The sequence below is a fragment of the Erpetoichthys calabaricus genome (assembly GCF_900747795.2).
Source record: "Erpetoichthys calabaricus chromosome 1 unlocalized genomic scaffold, fErpCal1.3 SUPER_1_unloc_25, whole genome shotgun sequence".
Classification (NCBI taxonomy): Eukaryota; Metazoa; Chordata; class Cladistia; order Polypteriformes; family Polypteridae; genus Erpetoichthys; species Erpetoichthys calabaricus.
This window is the reverse complement of record NW_026261591.1, coordinates 788821-807878: the sequence shown is the minus strand read 5'-3', so window position 1 is coordinate 807878 and position 19058 is coordinate 788821. Positions and strand designations below refer to the sequence as shown.

The 19058-nt window shown below is 41.4% G+C and overlaps 1 protein-coding gene across 1 annotated transcript; it reads right to left on the bottom strand.

The window, feature by feature from the left end:
* Positions 1 to 5021: 5021 nt before the first annotated feature.
* LOC114643980 (zinc finger protein OZF-like) lies at positions 5022 to 17392 on the bottom strand. Its single transcript, XM_051921794.1, has 3 exons — positions 17148 to 17392; positions 14822 to 15148; positions 5022 to 6933 (listed from the first exon to the last, which is right to left on the bottom strand). Exons 2-3 carry the CDS (start codon positions 15141 to 15143, stop codon positions 5663 to 5665), a joined length of 1593 nt encoding a protein of 530 aa, XP_051777754.1. The 5' UTR covers positions 15144 to 15148; positions 17148 to 17392; the 3' UTR covers positions 5022 to 5662.
* Positions 17393 to 19058: the final 1666 nt, after the last annotated feature.

The following is a 19058-nucleotide window of genomic DNA, read 5'->3' as shown; positions in this document are numbered from 1 at the left end:
CATATACTGGTGTAATGACCACGTCGGCTTTAGTGAAGCGTTTCTTAGCCTCTCTGATATGATCGACATGGCGTAGAGTAGATTCTGGATTGTTATAATACGTGCTACCTTACGCAAAATATGCTCATTAATTTGTTACAGATTCTAGGTGGACACGATTCCACACCAAGGAAAAAGGTGCCCCATGTAAATCGTTCATATTGTCTCCAAAATATATTTGTTAACTTTCAGACAAGTACTACTTAACTGTTTTATACAAAATCCTTAATTCAACATATGCGAGCTCCAATTAGGATTTGTACTCACGTTAGCTCACCTTATCGCTGTAGCAGACACAACTTCATTTACACTTTGAGCCAAAGCACTTCAGCAGACTCGTGAGGACCAAATCGACTGCTGACTGCGCGGATATCAATGACGTCATTACGCTAGCGTGTCTCCTAATCACGTGACGTCCGCATTTGAAACATCCAGTGCTCCGTAAGCTCGACGCAGTGTCTAAACCTCAGTATCGAGCGGCCCATCACCTTCTCCCGCACTTGCTGTCTTAATTTATCGCTGTTTTCATTTCGTTGTGTCGGGGTGCTGTGTCATTAAAACCTTACAATGTAGTTTTTAAAATGGGTGACAGAAAGAACATTTTCTCCTTACTGAAGTACGGAAGATGATGTCCATGTCCGCCCTCGCCGTTTCTGTTTGTCCTGAGGGTTTCGCCCTAATCATGCAGTTTAAATTTATTTATTTATTTTAATTTTACTGGTGACTTTTTCCAAATACAATTGTTGCATTTCTTTTTTTTCTTCTTAATTTAAGCCCAGCCAGGTGAAGTGACTTGCTCAGGGTCACCCGTGTCAGGATCAGCATTTGAAGCCACAGCCTCAGGTTTTGAAGCTGAAAGCCTTAACCACTACACCACATTACCTGCTTAGATGTCCAGGAGAAGTGATGTCAACCTCGGTGTCTTAAACCTGACCTAAGGAAATGGACAGAAGCGTCATCGGCTTATGGGGGTCACCTCTGAGGGGCTGTTCATCATGGATGATCTTTCCTGGCCGTGTGGCACTTTGGAGTTTGTGCAGGGGACCCCAGCCATTACTGTACGAGAAACTCTTAAACGAGAACATCTTTTTTGCTACTTGTGACCCCTTTTGACATTTTGTGATTGTGTAGGCTGCTCCAGAATGAGGTCTCCAGATGGACAGATGGAGACGTTAAGTTTCTGCACAGTTTAGAATTTCTGCTGGTCTTGTCCTTCCCTGCTGCTCCTCTTTGACCAGCAGGACATCGTGGTGTCAGGCTGATGTCGTGTAATGGTCAGGCCTTGTGCTTTTGGACCAATCAGAGCGCAGCATGACTTCTGTTCTTGAACCTTCCACCATCTCCACCAGTGTTCTTTTCACCAAGTGAAACTAAAACCAAACTTCTTTAAATTATAATTTAGTGGACCGGAACTGAAATAAAAGTTAAATAAACTGTGAAGAGTAGAAGCAGAGAATAAGGAGAATGAGACTGGTGTTGTCGGCTGATGTTCACCACACTTGTCTTTGTGTATGACACACATGTAATATTATGATGTGATATGTGTGTTAAGAAGATCCAACACAGACATGAAAGGCACTATATAACAGATCACTGTGAGCACACGGTGGGATACATAAGTGAAGATTTACTCCAGTAATGTCCAAGCTGGGGACATCACAAAGCAAAGCGGCTGCTGGACTTCATTGTTCTTGGCCCCGGTGCATTGTGGATACTCCATCCATCATCCAGCCCGCTATATCCTAACACAGGGTCACAGGGTTCTGCTGGAGCCAATCCCAGCCAGCACAGGGCGCAAGGCAGGAAACAAACCCCAGGGCAGGGCGCCAGCCCACCGCAGGGCACTCACACACCAAGCACACACTAGGGCCAATTTAGAATCGCCAGTCCACCTAACCTGCATGTCTTTGGACTGTGGGAGGAAACCCACACAGACACGGGGAGAACATGCAAACTCCACGCAGGGAGGCCACGGGAAGCAAACCCAGATCTCCTTACTATGAGGCAGCAGCGCTACCACTGTGCCACCATGCCTCCCATTGTGGATACTCTCCATTTAGAAAGCCGTATGCCATGACCACTTTGGAGTTGAGGTGGGCTACGTTTCTCACAAATTGATGAAGAGTGTGTTTTATTCAGGAGTTCTGGGCTGGTAGGTGTGTGAGATGTGACTACTTACAGGTGGCACCAGACCTTCTACACCTGCTCTGGAGCTTTAATGGTCCTTCTGAGAAGACTCAGGATGAGTTGAAAATCAAGGATTAGACTGGATGGGAGCTCAGCTGGTGGAGAAGGAGAGAGGGCTGTGTGTGGGTAAGTGGGCCAGCAGCCCCATGGCCAACTAGAGCTACTGCTGTGGAGTAGAGTTAAGTGTTTGGGATTCTACCTCCTTGGGGTCTCTGTCTCCCCTTTCTCATATTTAGCCTTTATTTGTAAGCAAAACCTCCTCTTTTTTTGCTACTTGTTTACCCTTTTGATATTATGTGGGTGTGCAGACTGCTCCACAGTGTGGTCTCTGGGTGGGATGGATGGCATAAGAGACACTGAGCTCCTGTCTAGCTCTGAATTTAATGGGACGTAGTGCTGTGAGGCCAAACTGCCCGTAATGTTCAGGCCTTACACCCTTTAATCAGTTCTGGCTCAGCCTGACTTATGTTCTTGAACCTTCTACCATCTCATTGTTCCAATGTTTTTTTGCAAACCAAAATGAAAACTAAAAACTAGTTCACCAGAAGTAAAATAAAAGTGAAAAGATTTCCAAAGAGTAGAACAAAAGAATAGCGAGGATGAAGATTGTGTTGTCGTTCTGATGTTCACCACACAGTGTGGAGTCGCCAAGTTAATTCATTAAAACCTGACGGCTGTAGTGTTCGCTTAGACAAGAACATCAGAGTGTGTGTGTGTGTGTGTCCGAGTCCATCACCGTCTGCTCTTACACTGAGCCCCCTCACATCACCTGTCACCTCGTCATCTGGACAAATGTGGCAGTGTCAGTCTAAACGTTAAGCTAATGATGTGCCTGTCTGCTGCCCGTGCCCACCATGAACTGCCTGAATTGAACCTGCAGCTGCTCAGTTTAGAATCGCAGGGCACTCGGGTGATAAGTGAGGTGGACATCAACTCGTCACGTTTACTGTGCCACACGTACTCAAGTGAGGAGCTGTAAAGAACAATTGTGGCTCTCAGGGTAACTTTTGGCTTCTTTAAGTTTTTCAAATGTCTCCCAGTTGTCCCCCTCATTCCTGTTTTGTTTGAATTTATTTTTTAAACGTCCTGAAGTATCTTTCACTGTGAACCTTCACATTTTCGTTTATGTCATTCTGTCACCATTACAGATAAATTGTCCAATTTCTAATGGAAGGTTTTGATGTCCTCTCTATTAGTGTTGAGGTGCAGACTGAGGTTCCACAGCATGACGGTAGTTCAGCATGGGAGGCTCATCAGGTGACGTTTGAGGTGGTGACACAACTAAAGCAATGGTCCTGGGAGAGTCGGCACTCCATCTGGTCCTGGCACTTAATGGACAGGCTGTGTGGCAGCTTTGTGTGATCTCAGCTCACTTGTGGACTAAGGATGAAGAGCTGATGAAGATACTGCAGTGGTGAAGAGGCTGAGCTCAGTTTTGAAATATTGACCTGCCTGCCTTAAACACACCAGTGAAGAGATGAAAAGACTGACATTATATTACAGAACGGTGACTCCATTAAAATAGAGCAGTCTGAGGTAACTGGGGTCCAGTAGTCAAAGAAAGGAAAGCAAGAAATGACACTTCACAGGTCACACAGAGCAGAGGACAACATCACGTCCCTAAGGTAAGGAGCTGGGAGACACGCTGAACTCCTGTGTGACAACGGGAACATCAGTCCTCTGATGCCACCACTTTATAAAGAGGGGCGGTGAACTTCACAAGGATGATCACTTGGAGTGGCTGCCCCTACGGCATGAAGGACAGAGTCTTACATCAAAAAGGTGAGTGGGCTGCTGTGCTCCTCCATAATCCAGAAGTTGGCACATCGACATCTTCATGGTCTCCAATAAGACCAGAACCAGATGTGAAACACATAACAGTGTGTGATGTCCAGACACCCCCTGCATGAAGCAGAAGACCACAAACAGGCTGTGGTCCCAGGGCCTGACGTGAACGAGAGTGTCTTGTGCCCAGAGATACCCCTACATGAAGAGGAGGGCAGCAAACCACAGAGTGTGGTACCTGAGGAACATCAGATTGAGTCACAGGAACAGAAGACATTTACCAAACGAGAACAGATAATTAAATCCATCAAGGTCGCTTCTTTAGCTAATACCTAAGATAATAAAAAGATACTGTCTGTCTGTCTGCGAGTGTGTGGTCCCTCTGAGCAATCTGATTGGTCAGTTTGGCTTTGGTGGCTCACTGCTGCAGGAGATGGACCTGATACTTTAGGGGTGCAAAGGTCAATTCCTGACTGACCCTTTTTTGAAGGTTTTTTTAATATATTTTTTACAAAAAATGTTGGGCCACTAAACTCTAATAGGGTGCAAGCGGAGTTGCCTTTAAAGAGGTGAAGCATTTGAAAGAATAGAAATGAAGTTGTCACAGCGGGTAGTGGCGGACGCAGCGGAAAAACTTTTTTTGTTTTTTTGTCAATTATGTTGTTCAGTTATATTTCTTTTTGTCTGACTGCTGTAAGTAGGATGAGTTCATTCAAGTATGCAGCCCCTCAAGGTCACTCCGGACTTGAAGTATCAGGTATCTCTCTGTGTAACTTAATACAGGATGTCCATATATGGCCTTATTTATATTAGATGAACACGTCATCAGCTGTATGCTAAACATGCCTCGGTATATTCATACACTCCCGTTGTGACGGATCGCTAGACGTTACTGGGCTGATCGAACCCCAGCTGGACTAACTCTTCAGATAGAAAGAGCAGCAGCCACACCAGAGAATAGTGTGAACACCAATACGGACTCTGGAAAAAAGATAATAGAAATACTGAAATCAAATCAAATAGCCTTTTACTGTTTCTCTCTCAACTTCGTAGAACAATAAAATATGAAAAAGCATAGAAGTATAACATAAGATAAATAACATTAGAACTTGTAAAGTAGACCTGTGTACAATGTGCAATAGTCATTAGTGCAAAAGCCACTTACAGTAAATTAATAAGCAGGGTTGCCTAAAATGAGTCTGCAACTTTTTGTCAAATGCATTCTGTGTAACCAACTAGCAGAGCAATTCCAATTTTCTTTCCACACCTGACTGAATTATTTCAGATTTTTCTTTGTTATTTACAGTCTCTTTGGACTTTGCCTTTTTAGCATGAATTTTCATGTATCCTTGAAGATGAGTTTTCTGTATGAATGTTTTTCCACACTTAGAGCAACGTTATGGCTTTTCTCCTGTGTGACTTCTTACGTGTCACTGAAGACTGCAGGGTTGTATGAATTGCTTGCCACTTTCAAAGCAACAATATGGCCGTAATCCAGAATGAATTCTGTTGTGTCTATGAAGGCTGCTGTTATCGGTGAATAGCTTGTCACAATCAGGAAACGAGTATGGCCTCTATCAAACATGTGTGTTCTTATATGTATATGAAAACTGCTTCTTTGTGAGAATTTCTTGCCACATTCAGAACAGGCCTAAAGATGGTCTTTATTGTGGACTTCTGCATGACACAGAAAATTGCTTGTGTTGGAAAATCTTTTGCCACATTCAGGACAGCAATAGGGCTTCTCACCAGTGTGAACTCTTAAATGTTTCAGATGATTACTGCTACTTGCAAATCGTTTGCCACATTTAGAACAGGAAAATGGCTGTTCTCCTGTGTGCAATCTCATGTGTGTCTGAAGATGGCCTGTTTGTGAGAACCGTTTGCCACATTTAGAACAGAAAAATGGCTGTTCTCCTGTGTGCACTCTCATGTGTGTCTCAAGAATGTTTGATTGTGAGAACCGTTTGCCACATTCAGAACAGGAAAATGGCTGTTCTCCTGTGTGCACTCTCATGTGTGTCTGAAGATGGCTTGAATGCGAGAACCGTTTGCCACATTCAGAACAGGAAAATGGCCGTTCTCCTGTGTGCACTCTCATGTGTGTCCGAAGATGGCCTGCTTGTGAGAACCGTTTGCCACATTCAGAACAGGAAAATGGCTGTTCTCCTTTGTGCACTCTCATGTGTGTCTGAAGATGGCTTGATTGCGAGAACCGTTTGCCACATTCAGAACAGGAAAATGGCCGTTCTCCTGTGTGCACTCTCATGTGTTCATGAAGATGGCTTGATTGTGAGAACCGTCTGCCACATTCAGAACAACAATATGGTTTCTCTCCAGTGTGAATTTTTTTGTGTCTGCAAAGGCTGCTCCTGTCAAAGAAATGTTTACCACATGTTGGACAACGACATAAACCCTGTCCTCCGTGACCAATCATATGTGTCTGAAGGTGGCTCACTTGTGAGAATTGTTTGCCACGTTTAGACAAATATGGTTTCTCTACAATAGGAGTTGTGGTATAGCTGTGTTTTGAAAAGTTCTTAACACATTCAGAACGGTGGTATGGCTCCTTCCCTGTATTATCTTCTCTGCGTTTCTTAGGCATGTGACTATCTGAGAATTGTTTCCGACCTTCAGGACAGTGATATGGCTTCTTACTCCCATGAATCCCTCCATTATCCTTAGAATTCAATTTGTATTTAAATGTTCTCACACACTGTTGGCGGATTGGATTTAGATTGTACACTCCTTGACATTTGATGGCATCGATCCTTGTTAGCTTCACAATGGGCTGAAATCTAGGGTGCTGAGAGGCCGTTACCAAGTTCTTTGTTGCAGATGCCAGTTTCTTCCTATTCTTATCAGGTTGTTTAATTTGTGTACGAGCCTGAAGAGAGGACAAGTTGTCATTCTCTTGAAAATCTACAGAAATAAAAATAAGAGTTAAAAAAGTTTTAAATGACCAATATTTAAAATAAAATAGCACTACAAGAGAATATTCAGTGTTTTAACAGTACAGTACATATGAGTTTAATTCATTCCAGCACTGCGCTTGTATAGCGAATTTCTCGTATCTAGAACAAACTTCCCCATTGAAAATAATGGAAATCCAGTTAATCCGTTCCGCACCCCAAAAATATTAACATAAAAATCAATTTTCCTAACAATAACACTGATAAATAATATATACTGTAGTCTACCTTTAATAAATAACACTGGTAAAATATAACTGATTATTAAAAGAATCAAAACAGGTGTCCAAAGTGCAGTAGAGCATTCAATAAATCTTTAAATAAATAATCCTTAAAACAGTTGTGAAGTGGAGGTTTAAAATACACAAGAATAACAATCCTTTAACACGAGGTTAAAACATCAACAGGAAGCAGTCTTTAAAAAACAGATGACAATCCCTGGTGCTTCTTCTCTGTTAGCGTCAGTGTCTCACCTGCTTCTCCCATGCGGGCTCTGCAACAAGCGAGACACTCTTAATGCAGCTGACCTTCTCTACACCGTCCTGCTTCAGCTGTTTGGCTCGCCTGTTCAGCTACACGCGAGCCTGCACTCGCTCGCTCTCCCGCACCGACTTCCTGCTGCTTCCTGCAACCTCCGTTCTCTCTTTTCTTTTACTTCTTCTCCCCCTTAACCGGCTCGCACTTCTCTATATATGCGGGGAGGACATGGCAGCTGCAGCAGCCCATCAGCCACAGGAACAATCATGGATGTGGGCAGTTTCCCACCTGTGCACTTAGGTGAGAAACGCCCATACTGCAGATCACCCTGCGGCTCGCTACAGCTACCACGCCCCCTCGCTAAGCCGCGAGCTATACCCACAGCCTGGCTCGTGGCTCGTTACGCGAGCCAATGCTCGTATTTAGATCAGAATTTTTGCTCATACTTTCCTCGTATCTTGATTTTCTCGTATACAGAGGTGATCGTATCTCGAGGTTCCACAGTATATGCCTTTTGCAACCCACTTTACAAAAGCATGCTAATGGAGTTAACACTTCAACAATCCCAACATTTGCAGACTGAATTAACAAACGCAGGTAGCCATATTAGGATGCAGTTACCATGGACCAGGAACAAGCCATGAGCAACTATCATTAATGGCTTGGTGATGGCTTGAAAAAGAAAGAGCAACTGGGGCAGCAAGGGTGGCCAACATGACCTGCAGACCTTTTAGAGAAGACCCCATATACTGTAGAAATGTCAAGGATGATAAAGCCAGTACATCTACATGCACAGTGACAATGACATTGCCAAGGACTCATTACATCAGTTATGGTCCCTATGACCACTCCACCTTCTTTGGATAACTGTGCTAATTGAGGAGCTAATTTATTGGAATAAGTGTGAACTCCCTCCCTGGGCGATCAAAATTAGACAGTAAGCCAAATAGTATATTTACATACTTCTTTCAGCTGCTCCCATTAGGCGTTGCCACAATGGATCATCTTCTTCCATATCTTTCTGTCCTCGTCATCTTGTTCTGTTATACCCATCACCTACATGTCCTCTCTCACCACATTAATAAACCTTCTCTTAGGCCTTCCTCTTTTCCTCTTCCCTGGCAGCTCTATCCTTAGCATCCTTCTCCCAATATACCCCTCATCTCTCCTCTGCACAGGTCCAAACCAACGCAATCTCGCCTCTCTGACTTTGTCTCCCAACCGTCCAACTTGAGCTGACCCTCTAATGTCCTCATTTCTAATCCTGTCCATCCTCGTCACACCCAATGCAAAATCTTAGCATCTTTAACTCTGCCACCTCCAGCTCTGTCTCCTGCTTTCTGGTCAGTGCCACCATCTCCAACCCTTATAACATAGCTGGTCTCACTACCATCCTGTAGACCTTCCCTTTCACTCTTGCTGATACCCATCTGTCACAAATTACTCCTGACACTCTTCTCCACCTATTCCACCCTGCCAGCACTCTCCACTTCTCATCCACAATCCCCATTACTCTGTAGTGTTGATCCAAACTATTTAAACTCATCCACCTTCTCCAGCTCTACTCCCTTCATCTGCACCATTCCACTGACCACCCTCTCATTTACACGCATGTATTCTGTCTTGTTCCTACTGACTTTCATTCCTCTCCTCTCTAGAGCATATCTCCACCTCTCCAGGGTCTCCTCAACCTGCTCCCTACTATCTACAGATCACAATGTCATCAGCAAACATCATAGTCCACAGGGACTCCTGTCTAATCTCATCTGTCAACCTGTCCATCACCATTGCAAATAAGAAAGGGCTCAGAACTGATCCTGATGTAATCCCACCTCTATGTTGAATGCATCCGTCACTCCTACCGCAGACCTCAGAAAGTAGGAGACAGAGCTGGATGTAGGAGAGTTAAAGATGCTAAGATTTGCATTGGGGGTGACGAGGATGGACAGGATTAGAAATGAGTACATTAGAAGGTCAGCTCAAGTTGGACGGTTGAGAGACAAAGTCAGACAGGCGAGATTGCGCTGGTTTGGACATGTGAAGAGGAGAGATGCTGGGTATATTGGGAGAAGGATGCTAAGGATAGAGCTGCCAGGCAAGAGAAAAAGAGGAAGGCCCAAGAGAAGGTTTATAGATGTGGTGAGAGAGGACATGCAGGTGATGGGTGTAACAGAACAAGATGGAGAGGACAGAAAGATATGGAAGAAGATGATCCGCTGTGGCGACCCCTAACGGGAGCAGCTGAAAGAAGAAGAAGTGGTGCACAAAATCCCATGATTCATCAGAGACATTAGATCTTTAGTGAAGTTATAACTATGAGTTTTACAGTTATTTGATTAATAAAGAAAGGCTCAGGCATGTATTTTTCTTTTCTATAAATCACATAGAAATAAGTCTGATATTTATCCAGTTCGAGGTCAGGAACAAGAAGTAGAAATAGATTTATACACACACTGGGAGGCCAGAAATATTAAAGTACCCTTTACTCCTTTTACTTTGCCCAGTCAAAATTCTAGAGTTTTTCTGGAAAAGAGAGACTAATTAAGCCTCATGTAATGAGCACTGCTAATACAAGATTGATTTTCAGATTTATTGCAGAAGGACCTGTCATTTTATATCAGACATCAAATATTAGGACTTCAAAATATTTGCTTCATGTCCAGTCCTACTCTGAATACCACAATCTAGCACAGTTATTAATTGTTCCGTATTTTAACTCTGCTACACTAAATAATTTCTCACGTCACAGACACACCAAGCTATGGAGTATGTAGTTGTAGGAAGGCAGAGAATTTCTTCCATTTGAAATCAAATATTCCATCCTCTTATTATTACAAAGAAGGATGGCACCTCTTGCACATTTAAATTCAAGAGTCAACAAGTTGTTCTTTATGTTGCTATACAAACCAGACAGGTTCCCCAGTTAATGTCAGAGATTCAAGCCTCTCTAACTTAAAATTATTGATGCTACATTTCTGCCTTCTTGTTTATCATCCATAACTTAACCTTTTCTGCTATCTTAACACATTCCTTTGTCATAAATTTGGTATTTCATCTTGCTAAACACAAAAATGGCCATTTTGCTGCAGGTTATCAATAGAACAGAGTTTGAAGTGGGTATGTTTACTTGTTTAAAACGCTATATACTTGCCCCTTTCCTATAACAAAAACGAGGTAGGGTTGTCCCTTTGATGTTTAGCAAAAAAGAAGCATTTGAAAAACTATTCAGAATATTTCCTTATGCATTACGATATTGGAAGTCTTCTGACATTTAAGGAATCATTTGTACTGATTGCTGATGGAGGCAGGCATATACAGTGCAATTTTATGGCTCAAGAAAGGTTGGAGGTCTTCAGAACAAGACACACCCAACTGGGTGCAGTTTTACACTGTGAAGAAGGAGATTTCACTGTATCTCTGTTTTCCCAGCATGTCGACATTAGCTAACTTCATTATTGGCTTTTACAGATTAGGCCAGTGAACACGTTGCCAGTGAATTTGGAATTTTGCCATCAACACTGTCAACTTTCTTGAAAGACGGAGCAAAAAAAGAACAAAAATCTCGGGTTGCCAATGTATGTGAACTGCTGCATTTGAAGACGTCGACAAAGCCATTTTTATGTGGTTCAGTGATGCTCGTTCAAGAAACATTCCTATTAATGCGGCACTCATTCAAGAAAATGTGAGGTTTGAAAACTCTTGGGCCCTCCGCCAACTAGACAGCACGCCGAAGAGCGTCCCGAAGTCCAAACTCCATGTCTATGGAAGACTGTTTATCTGTTGCCGGGGCAACAGTAGGCTCAAAGCTGTGCTGCGTCACACCGCCAAAGCAAACAGAAAAGATATCAATAGGTGATATGTAAGGAACATTGTAAACGCCAGTAACAGGATTACTTGATCACTGATCTGGCCATGACCCTGCATGACTGCTGTGTCTGTGTATAGGAGAGTGGCAGATAACACTACAATAAATAAGTGTGCTGTTCCTGTTTCAAGCTGAATAAAGCTGGTTTTGCTAAAGTACTGAGACTCAGCATTGTGTTTTGGGGTGCAGGACACGGACTTATAGTGCGACCCCGATCTTTTACGATTTGCTTCTGTGTCGCTTCACTGCAGCGCTAGGAGCCTGTTTTTGCCCTGGCTGCAGACGCTGCAATCGTGTTTCGGGACGCACCTCGGTGTGTTGTTCCCATTGGGTGGGGATGGTCACAAGAGTTCAGAAACCTCATAATATGAAGAAGAAAAGGATGATTCGGCTCCTGCTTGGTAACTGTGTTGTCCACAACATGCTTCCAAATTTAGATAATGTTCGCGTTGAATTCCTCTCACCCAATTGCACAGCAGTGCTTCAGCCATTGGATTTGGGCATCATTTGCACTCTGAAAATGTATAATTGCAAGGAAATGCTGAGAAAAATTATCGTCAGCATAACTTGTAAGCAGAAGGAGATTAAAATTAACGCAAAAGAAGCTATGGAAATGATTGCAAATGCCTGGACGCAAGTTAAAGAAAGCACTATAGTAACAAATACAGAATCTCATTACGATGAAATAATTTTTAGGTCCCTAGGAGTTCGTTGTAACGGAATTTTACCTGTGTATTCTTACCATTAACTGATAATATAATGACAGAGGTTGAATCTGCCCAAAATACCTTCTTTCAGGCTGTGTGTGTGTGTGTGTTCCTCCTAGCATTTAAAAGCAAATATTAGAACTGTGTCATCTGACCACAGAGTTTAAAGATACTTCAGCTAAATGTTTGTTGGAAAAGTATGCATGAAAATGTTTGGGATTATACAAGCTACATGTTGGACTGCTCCGGTACCATTACATTCATGGGATCAGTAAACCATGGACGTTATTACTGATATGCCTTCCTCCAAGGGTTTTAATACAATTTCTGTGGGGGCAGATTAGGTTTTGAAATGTGTGCATCTTATTCCCTTCTACTAAACACCTGGCAGGTCTCTTTCTATAGGGTGGTCCAGATCTAATTACACAATTTTCATTACGCTATAACTTTAAGTTTATTACATAGAAAATCACTCGAAAAATTCCGGACCATCGAGAAGTGTGCGAACTGATGACATGAAGAATCGTCTTTACGCTGAACTGGAAACGTCTCTGCATAAATCAAAGTCATCCAGATGATCTGGATCTGCATAATTAGATCTGGACCACCCTGTAGAAAAGACTGACAGTATTTATGGCTTTCTGTATCAAGATGTTTCAAACCGTGGTCTTCCATTTATTTCTTGCTTCTAGAAACTATTCTGTCAGAGATTTGGTTGTTCTATAAAACTTAAAATGTTTGGTTATCAGCCAGAAGCTAATGGGCAAATGTAAAGAATTAACAGAGGCCTACAGAAACACTTGTGCTGTTTGATTGGTCCTAATCAAGATGACTGGGTTGATTTTCTACCCATTGCTGACTCTGATAGGAATGTACCAGTTCACTCTGCTCCTACAATGTCACCATTTGAGTGCCTGTATGGTTGTCATTCTAGATTCCTTGAGTCACCATCCTCTCCACTTTTCCATCTGTTTTTAAATAATTACATATTTAACAGTTTAGTGAAAAGTTGAATTTGCTTAAAAACTTTTTGAAAAGCTCTTGGCCAAATGATTTTCTGATTGCAAATGTAAGGCTACTCCTATCGTTAAAGTTGGGCAAAAGGTACGGCTAGAGACCCAAGACATCAGTCTACATAGTGACCCTTTTTAAACTGATACAGCACCAGAATAGTATTTATTTTGAGAAGCTTATGCTTTTAATTCTGACATTTTCCTTCACTCCATGTAGTTTTTTGATGGACTCATTCATGGTTTTTTTGTGGATGGACTGTTCGTCTAAATCAATTGTTTTGAATTTTCACAGTTTGCCTTAGCTATTTTTTTTTTTTTAAAAAAGTAATAATTCTTAACACTAAACACCTTTACTGGGTGGCATACAGTCATGTAGGCTGTACTAACTGAACTGTCTTCCCATAGTTAAAGTTTTTTTTTGCATTATTTGTCGAGTTCTGATATCACCTACACCCTATTCTGAGTTTAGGCCATGTTTTGTACTATAACACCACCACCCCCCAATCACTGTATTTTTATTATTTTGATAAGTCATTTTACCCTTCCGTCAATCATGTGATTTGTGGACATTTTGTGGCTGCTGACATGACTTAGCTCCATCACATGATGTCATCTTGCCTCCTTATTTAAGATGGTGGCATGGTGTCCTCACTCTCCTAGCTTTGTCATTATTGGCCGTGTTCTTCATATTTGATTTTCATTGACAGATACTGTTCTGTTTCATTTATGTTAGTCAGTTTGAAACGGCTTTGTTTTCCTGTCTGTTTTAACTCATTATGTGATTAATCATTTGTAAAATGTTTCATTAGATCATACCTGTGAATTTATTAGAGTCACCACTCAGTGAGCAGTGCTACAAAATACAATTACCTGAACTGAATCAACATTTCTTTCTATTGCTCTAAAATGTATGAATTTCAAAAAGATTTCAAGTACTGTACCAACTTGTATTTTCAAAAACTTCAAAAATAAAAAAGTCACCACATCACAAAGATCAGCCCCTGTTCATATGGGGCAACAGAATTGACAAGAAACATGAAATGGCTAAAAGCATCAAAATCCTTTAAAACTAATTTCATAGAATGTTTCACACGTTTTAGATGAAATTCTGCTTTAATTAACAATTTTGTTTGTTTAACTCAGTAAAGTTCAGTGGACCAGTTTTGTTCACATTCACAAAGTCTTTGCAATTTCAGAATATATAATGATAAATTTGAACAGCACTGGTTTATCCATTCACAGGTTTTGCACTCCACTGATGCACAGAGATTCTTGCACACAGGCAGACGTGAAACACTTTCATTCAGAGGGGTCTAAATTGTGCAGATTTATTGAACAGCCAAATGGGTGACATGTCTACTCCACAATACTACATGTGGAGAAAGTAAAAAGGGTAATCCATTATAGTTTGAAAGGGTTTCTTTAAAGAAATCTAAAAACAAACAGATTTGACTTTTCTTTCACTTCTCTTTAATTTGTCTAAAATCTATTAGAAGGTTTTCTTCATAATAAAGACATTAAGCTAATGATTATTATTAAAAAGAGATACAACCCAAACCAAGGAAATTGTGAACTGATAGTGTTGGGTGAAAAAACTGCAAGAACAACTCAGCCAGGCCTCCTCATTCCAGTCCACAGGATTAATTGTTTCTGTTCCTTATACTTTAAAAATGAAATCCATTTTTTTTAAAAAGCCTTTGTTTCTAAGCAGAGTGAAAATGCAAGAAAGCACCCTTCAGGTAAATCATAACTGCCTTATTTTATTTTAGCACATACCTTCTCCAGTTTGATTTGGACACAATTTCTTCTCAGGCCTCACTGTGTTAGTCTTCGAGGATTCTGACTGCTTGTGGGCTTTACTGTCCTTCAAGGAGCAGCGTCTGCCCAAACTGGAGCCCAATCTGTTTAAGTCTTCATCTGGGCCCATATATTGAGGATTACAGTCTTTCACCTTGATACGGTTTATAATTTTGCGGGGTCTCTGAATGTTAGTCCTGCCCTTTCTTTTGTTCCTCTTTTCAGAGACATCATCTTCACGTTGATGTTCTTTCTGTAAACTCTTCTGGCCGGCTGGATACATTTTTGGCATCTTCTTCATTTTCTCTGTATAGTACACAGAGTTTAATTAATTCAGAAGTGCAATACAAATGTAACACATTTAAGTCCAATTTCTCTATGTCCTCATCAGTTAAGAAAGAAGCTAAGTCAAGTTATTCACCGAGACCACTTGGGCAGAGTAAGTAATCAATCTTCATACCAGGTGACCAGATATGAAACAGTCTCAGGGAGTGTCTCATGCCTTTACGACACACCATTATGACTCGGCACCATCTGTTGATATTAGGGATGTTATGATATTAGAACTTTAGTATGTGATATACTAATACAACACAATGTTACAATGCTGGATACCCTTTGATACCACAGCAAACACAGAAATCCTATTCCACCCCCCCTACCAATTAAAGAAGTACTGGTATTCATAAATCTCAAAATATAATGCAAGTCTTGAAAGGTAATGTGGGGCAGAGATGGAGACCCCCAGTGCAATAGCACAAGGTAGGGTTTACAATCTTGGTGGGAGTTTCAGCACAGAGTTTATAAAGAATGATATGTCATGAAGTGTCTGATTTATCTTAGCATGTGCACATTTCTAATCATTCTTGGTGAGTAGTTGAAAAACACTGCTTAAAATTCATACTAAAAATTTAAATTCAAAACATTATACTGTTGAATTACTGTATTCCAAGATTAATCAGGATACTTTCATTTAAATAAAAACTCTTTAAGATGTTTTTGTAACAACATGATTTTAAAGTCTAGTTAATCACAGACCCATTCTGTTTGAATTGTAACACTAGCTATTGCAAGATTTAAATTTGCATCATTAGCTGCTTAAAAAATATTACTAAAGAGCAATATTTAACACAATAGTCAAATTAAATCAAAAAGTCAAATGTCACAAGTTTGTCTTGCTTTAATTTTCTAAATCTGCCCCTTGTTTTTACCAGCTTTGAAGCTTCCAGTGTGAAATCAAACTTGTCAGTTCAACATTTATCCTTTATTTCAGAACTCCTGTTAAGTAGCATTTATTTAACTGCTTTAGATGTTTCTTACAAAAGTAAAGACACCTTGTTATTGTTTGTGCTTGTGTATAAATCCACGATTAGAAAATGACCTGTCGTCACACGTGTGACTAGAGATCACCTGCAGAGATTTGTTCAGGACCAGTGTGCTATTGGTAACCCTAAAAGTGGGGGACCAGAGTAAAAGCGGCTTATTATTGACCTTCATGAATATTCAAATTAAATGAAAGTGGGTCTTGTGCAGAAGAGGGATGCCAGTCCTGACAGTTCACCTAAGTGTGGCACAAAGAGGTGACCCACACAGCCCACCTCACCACCGTGGTCCAGTGCAAAACAAAAAGTTATTGGGGTATAGGAAGAAAACCAGAGTACCTGTACAGGGCAGGAGCCAGCTATAGACCATCATAGGGTACACTCACATTCAAGTCCACAACCACACCAAGACAAGTTAGATTTGCCAGGCCACTAAACCTGAGCATCTTTAGTGAAGTGAAGAAAATAAGAATAAAAGAGCAGACATGGAAACTGCATAGAGACTTAAAAAACAGGCTGAGATTCAAATTCATTCTGACAGAACTGTAAGGCAGTAACACAAAGTTGCCCGAGAGACTCCTCACCGCTCTTTCAATGTCCGGCCGGTCACCAACCCGCAACTGTCAGAACTGAGCGCCGCGGAGTGACAAGAGAAACAAAGGCAGAAATCAAAGCGTCTTACGTGTGGAATGGCCGTCTGCTCGATGGCGGCGATTCGGGAAGGAAACGACAAAAGGACACTCGGAGTGGAATGAACAGGCGCCAGCGGTGTGACTGGGTGCTACGAATTAAAATTTGAGATTCAGCCACGTGAAGTGAACTGCTGATACGAATGACTGCAATGGTACGCGGGTGGCCACAGGAGGATTCACTCGAGCAAAGTTCAGCGGAGGGCAAACGAACACGAACTCGCCGCGCGCGGTGATTCTAATGGAGCGAATGAAAACTCACACGTCCATAAAGCGCATCTCCAAAGTACTTACTGTCTGCCTGTTGCCGATAAGATTCTTTCTGAACTCGATCACACTTCTGACAGTGTTTCACAAAGCGAGACGGTGGCAGTGTGGCTTCAGGAGCCGTCGCATTGGATGACGTCAGCCAGTATCCAATTTCGGGTCACGTGCCAGTTGAGCGAGAATACGCTGTAGCAGGAGAGAGGCTGGGTGGCTCAGTGTCCTGCTGCCTTATAGGAGCCTATTAAACCAAAAATGTCATCGGAGAAGCTGCTTTCGTCTGGGGCTGCCACTGGGCCGTCTGTTTTTCTGATCATGAACTGAGTTTTTTTTTTTTTTTTATTACAGTAAGATTTCCTGTAAATAGTTCTTGTAAAATTTAGTGACGTTCTTCGTGTCTTTTTTGTTTTTCAATGCAGTAATAATATACATTATATCTTATATTATAATAATATATATTACTGCATTGAAAAACAAAAAAGACACGAATATATATATCACATACATACATACATAATATATATTACATACATACATACACAGTACTGTGCAAAAGTTTTAGGCAGGTGTGAAAAAATGCTGTAAACAAAGAATGCTTTCAAAAATTGAAGTGTTAATCATTTATTTTCATCAATCAACAAAATGCAGGGAATGAACAAAAGAGAAATCGAAATCAAATCAATATTTGGTGTGACCACCCTTTGCCTTCACAACAGCATCAATTCTTCTTGGTACACTTGCACACAGTTTTTGAAGGAACTCGGCTGGTAGGTTGTTCCAAACATCTTGGAGAACTAACCCCAGATCTTCTGTGGATGTAGGCTTCCTCACATCCTTCTGTCTCTTCATGTAATCCCAGACACACTCAATGATGTTGAGATCACGGCTCTGTGAGGGCCATACCATCACTTCCAGGACTTCTTGTTCTTCTTCTTTACGCTGAAGATAGTTCTTAATTACTTTGGGGTCGTTGTCCTTCTGCAGAATAAATTTTGGGCCAATCATACGCCTCCCTGATGGTAATGCATGATGGATAAGTATCTGCCTGTATTTCTCAGCCTTGAGAACACCATTAATCCTGACCAAATCTCCAACTCCATTTGCAGAAATGCAGTCCCAAACGTTCAAGGAACCTCCACCATACTACACTGTTGCCTGCAGACACTCACTATTGTACCGCTCTCCAGCCCTTCGAGGAACAAACTGCCTTCTGCTACAGCCACATATTTCAAATTTTGACTCATCAGTCCAGAGCACCTGCTGCCATTTTTCTGCACCCCAGTTCCTATATTTTTATATATACATATATATATATATATGAATGGAAGAGAAGGTCTGTGATACGATTTGCATATTTGCAGTTGGAGATCCACGAAGGGAGAAAAAACGAATCACATATCATAAAATAGTTTTATTCCTGAGCTTTCACCGTTATCTGGACTCCTAGCTGAACTGGTAATGCAACGATTTGAAAACATAGCTTTATCCCAGATTACACCCAAAATTTGGATACGCTATGTAGACGACACATTCGTCATATTAAGAAAGAACCAGCTGAATGAATTCTTCAATCATATTAACACAATATTCCCTGCAATCCAGTTCACAATGGAAAAAGAAAATAATCGACACATCAACTTCCTGGACATTTACATCAAAAGAAATAGTGACGCCACCCTGACCACAAGTGTTTACCGCAAACAATGCTACGCAGACAAGATTCTACACTTCGCCAGCAACCACCCGGTATCTCATAAACGGAGCTGCGTGAAAACCCTATTTAAACGAGTCCACACGCATTGTAATACCAAGGAAACAAAAATTAATGAGAGACGCTATCTGTTCCAACTTTTCACCTCGAACGGATACTGAAAAACATTCATTAATCGGAGTCTACACAGCAGGCGCCAAAGGAATCAGCATACAATCGACGTAAATCAG

Bases quoted from the DNA above. Each gene is read 5' to 3' on its own strand.
- LOC114643980 (XM_051921794.1), bottom strand. From the start codon at position 15,143: ATGAAGAAGATGCCAAAAATGTATCCAGCCGGCCAGAAGAGTTTACAG. The intron at 6,934-14,821 runs GTATGTGCTAAA...TTATTTCTGTAG, and splicing joins TCCAAATCAAACTGGAGAAG to ATTTTCAAGAGAATGACAAC.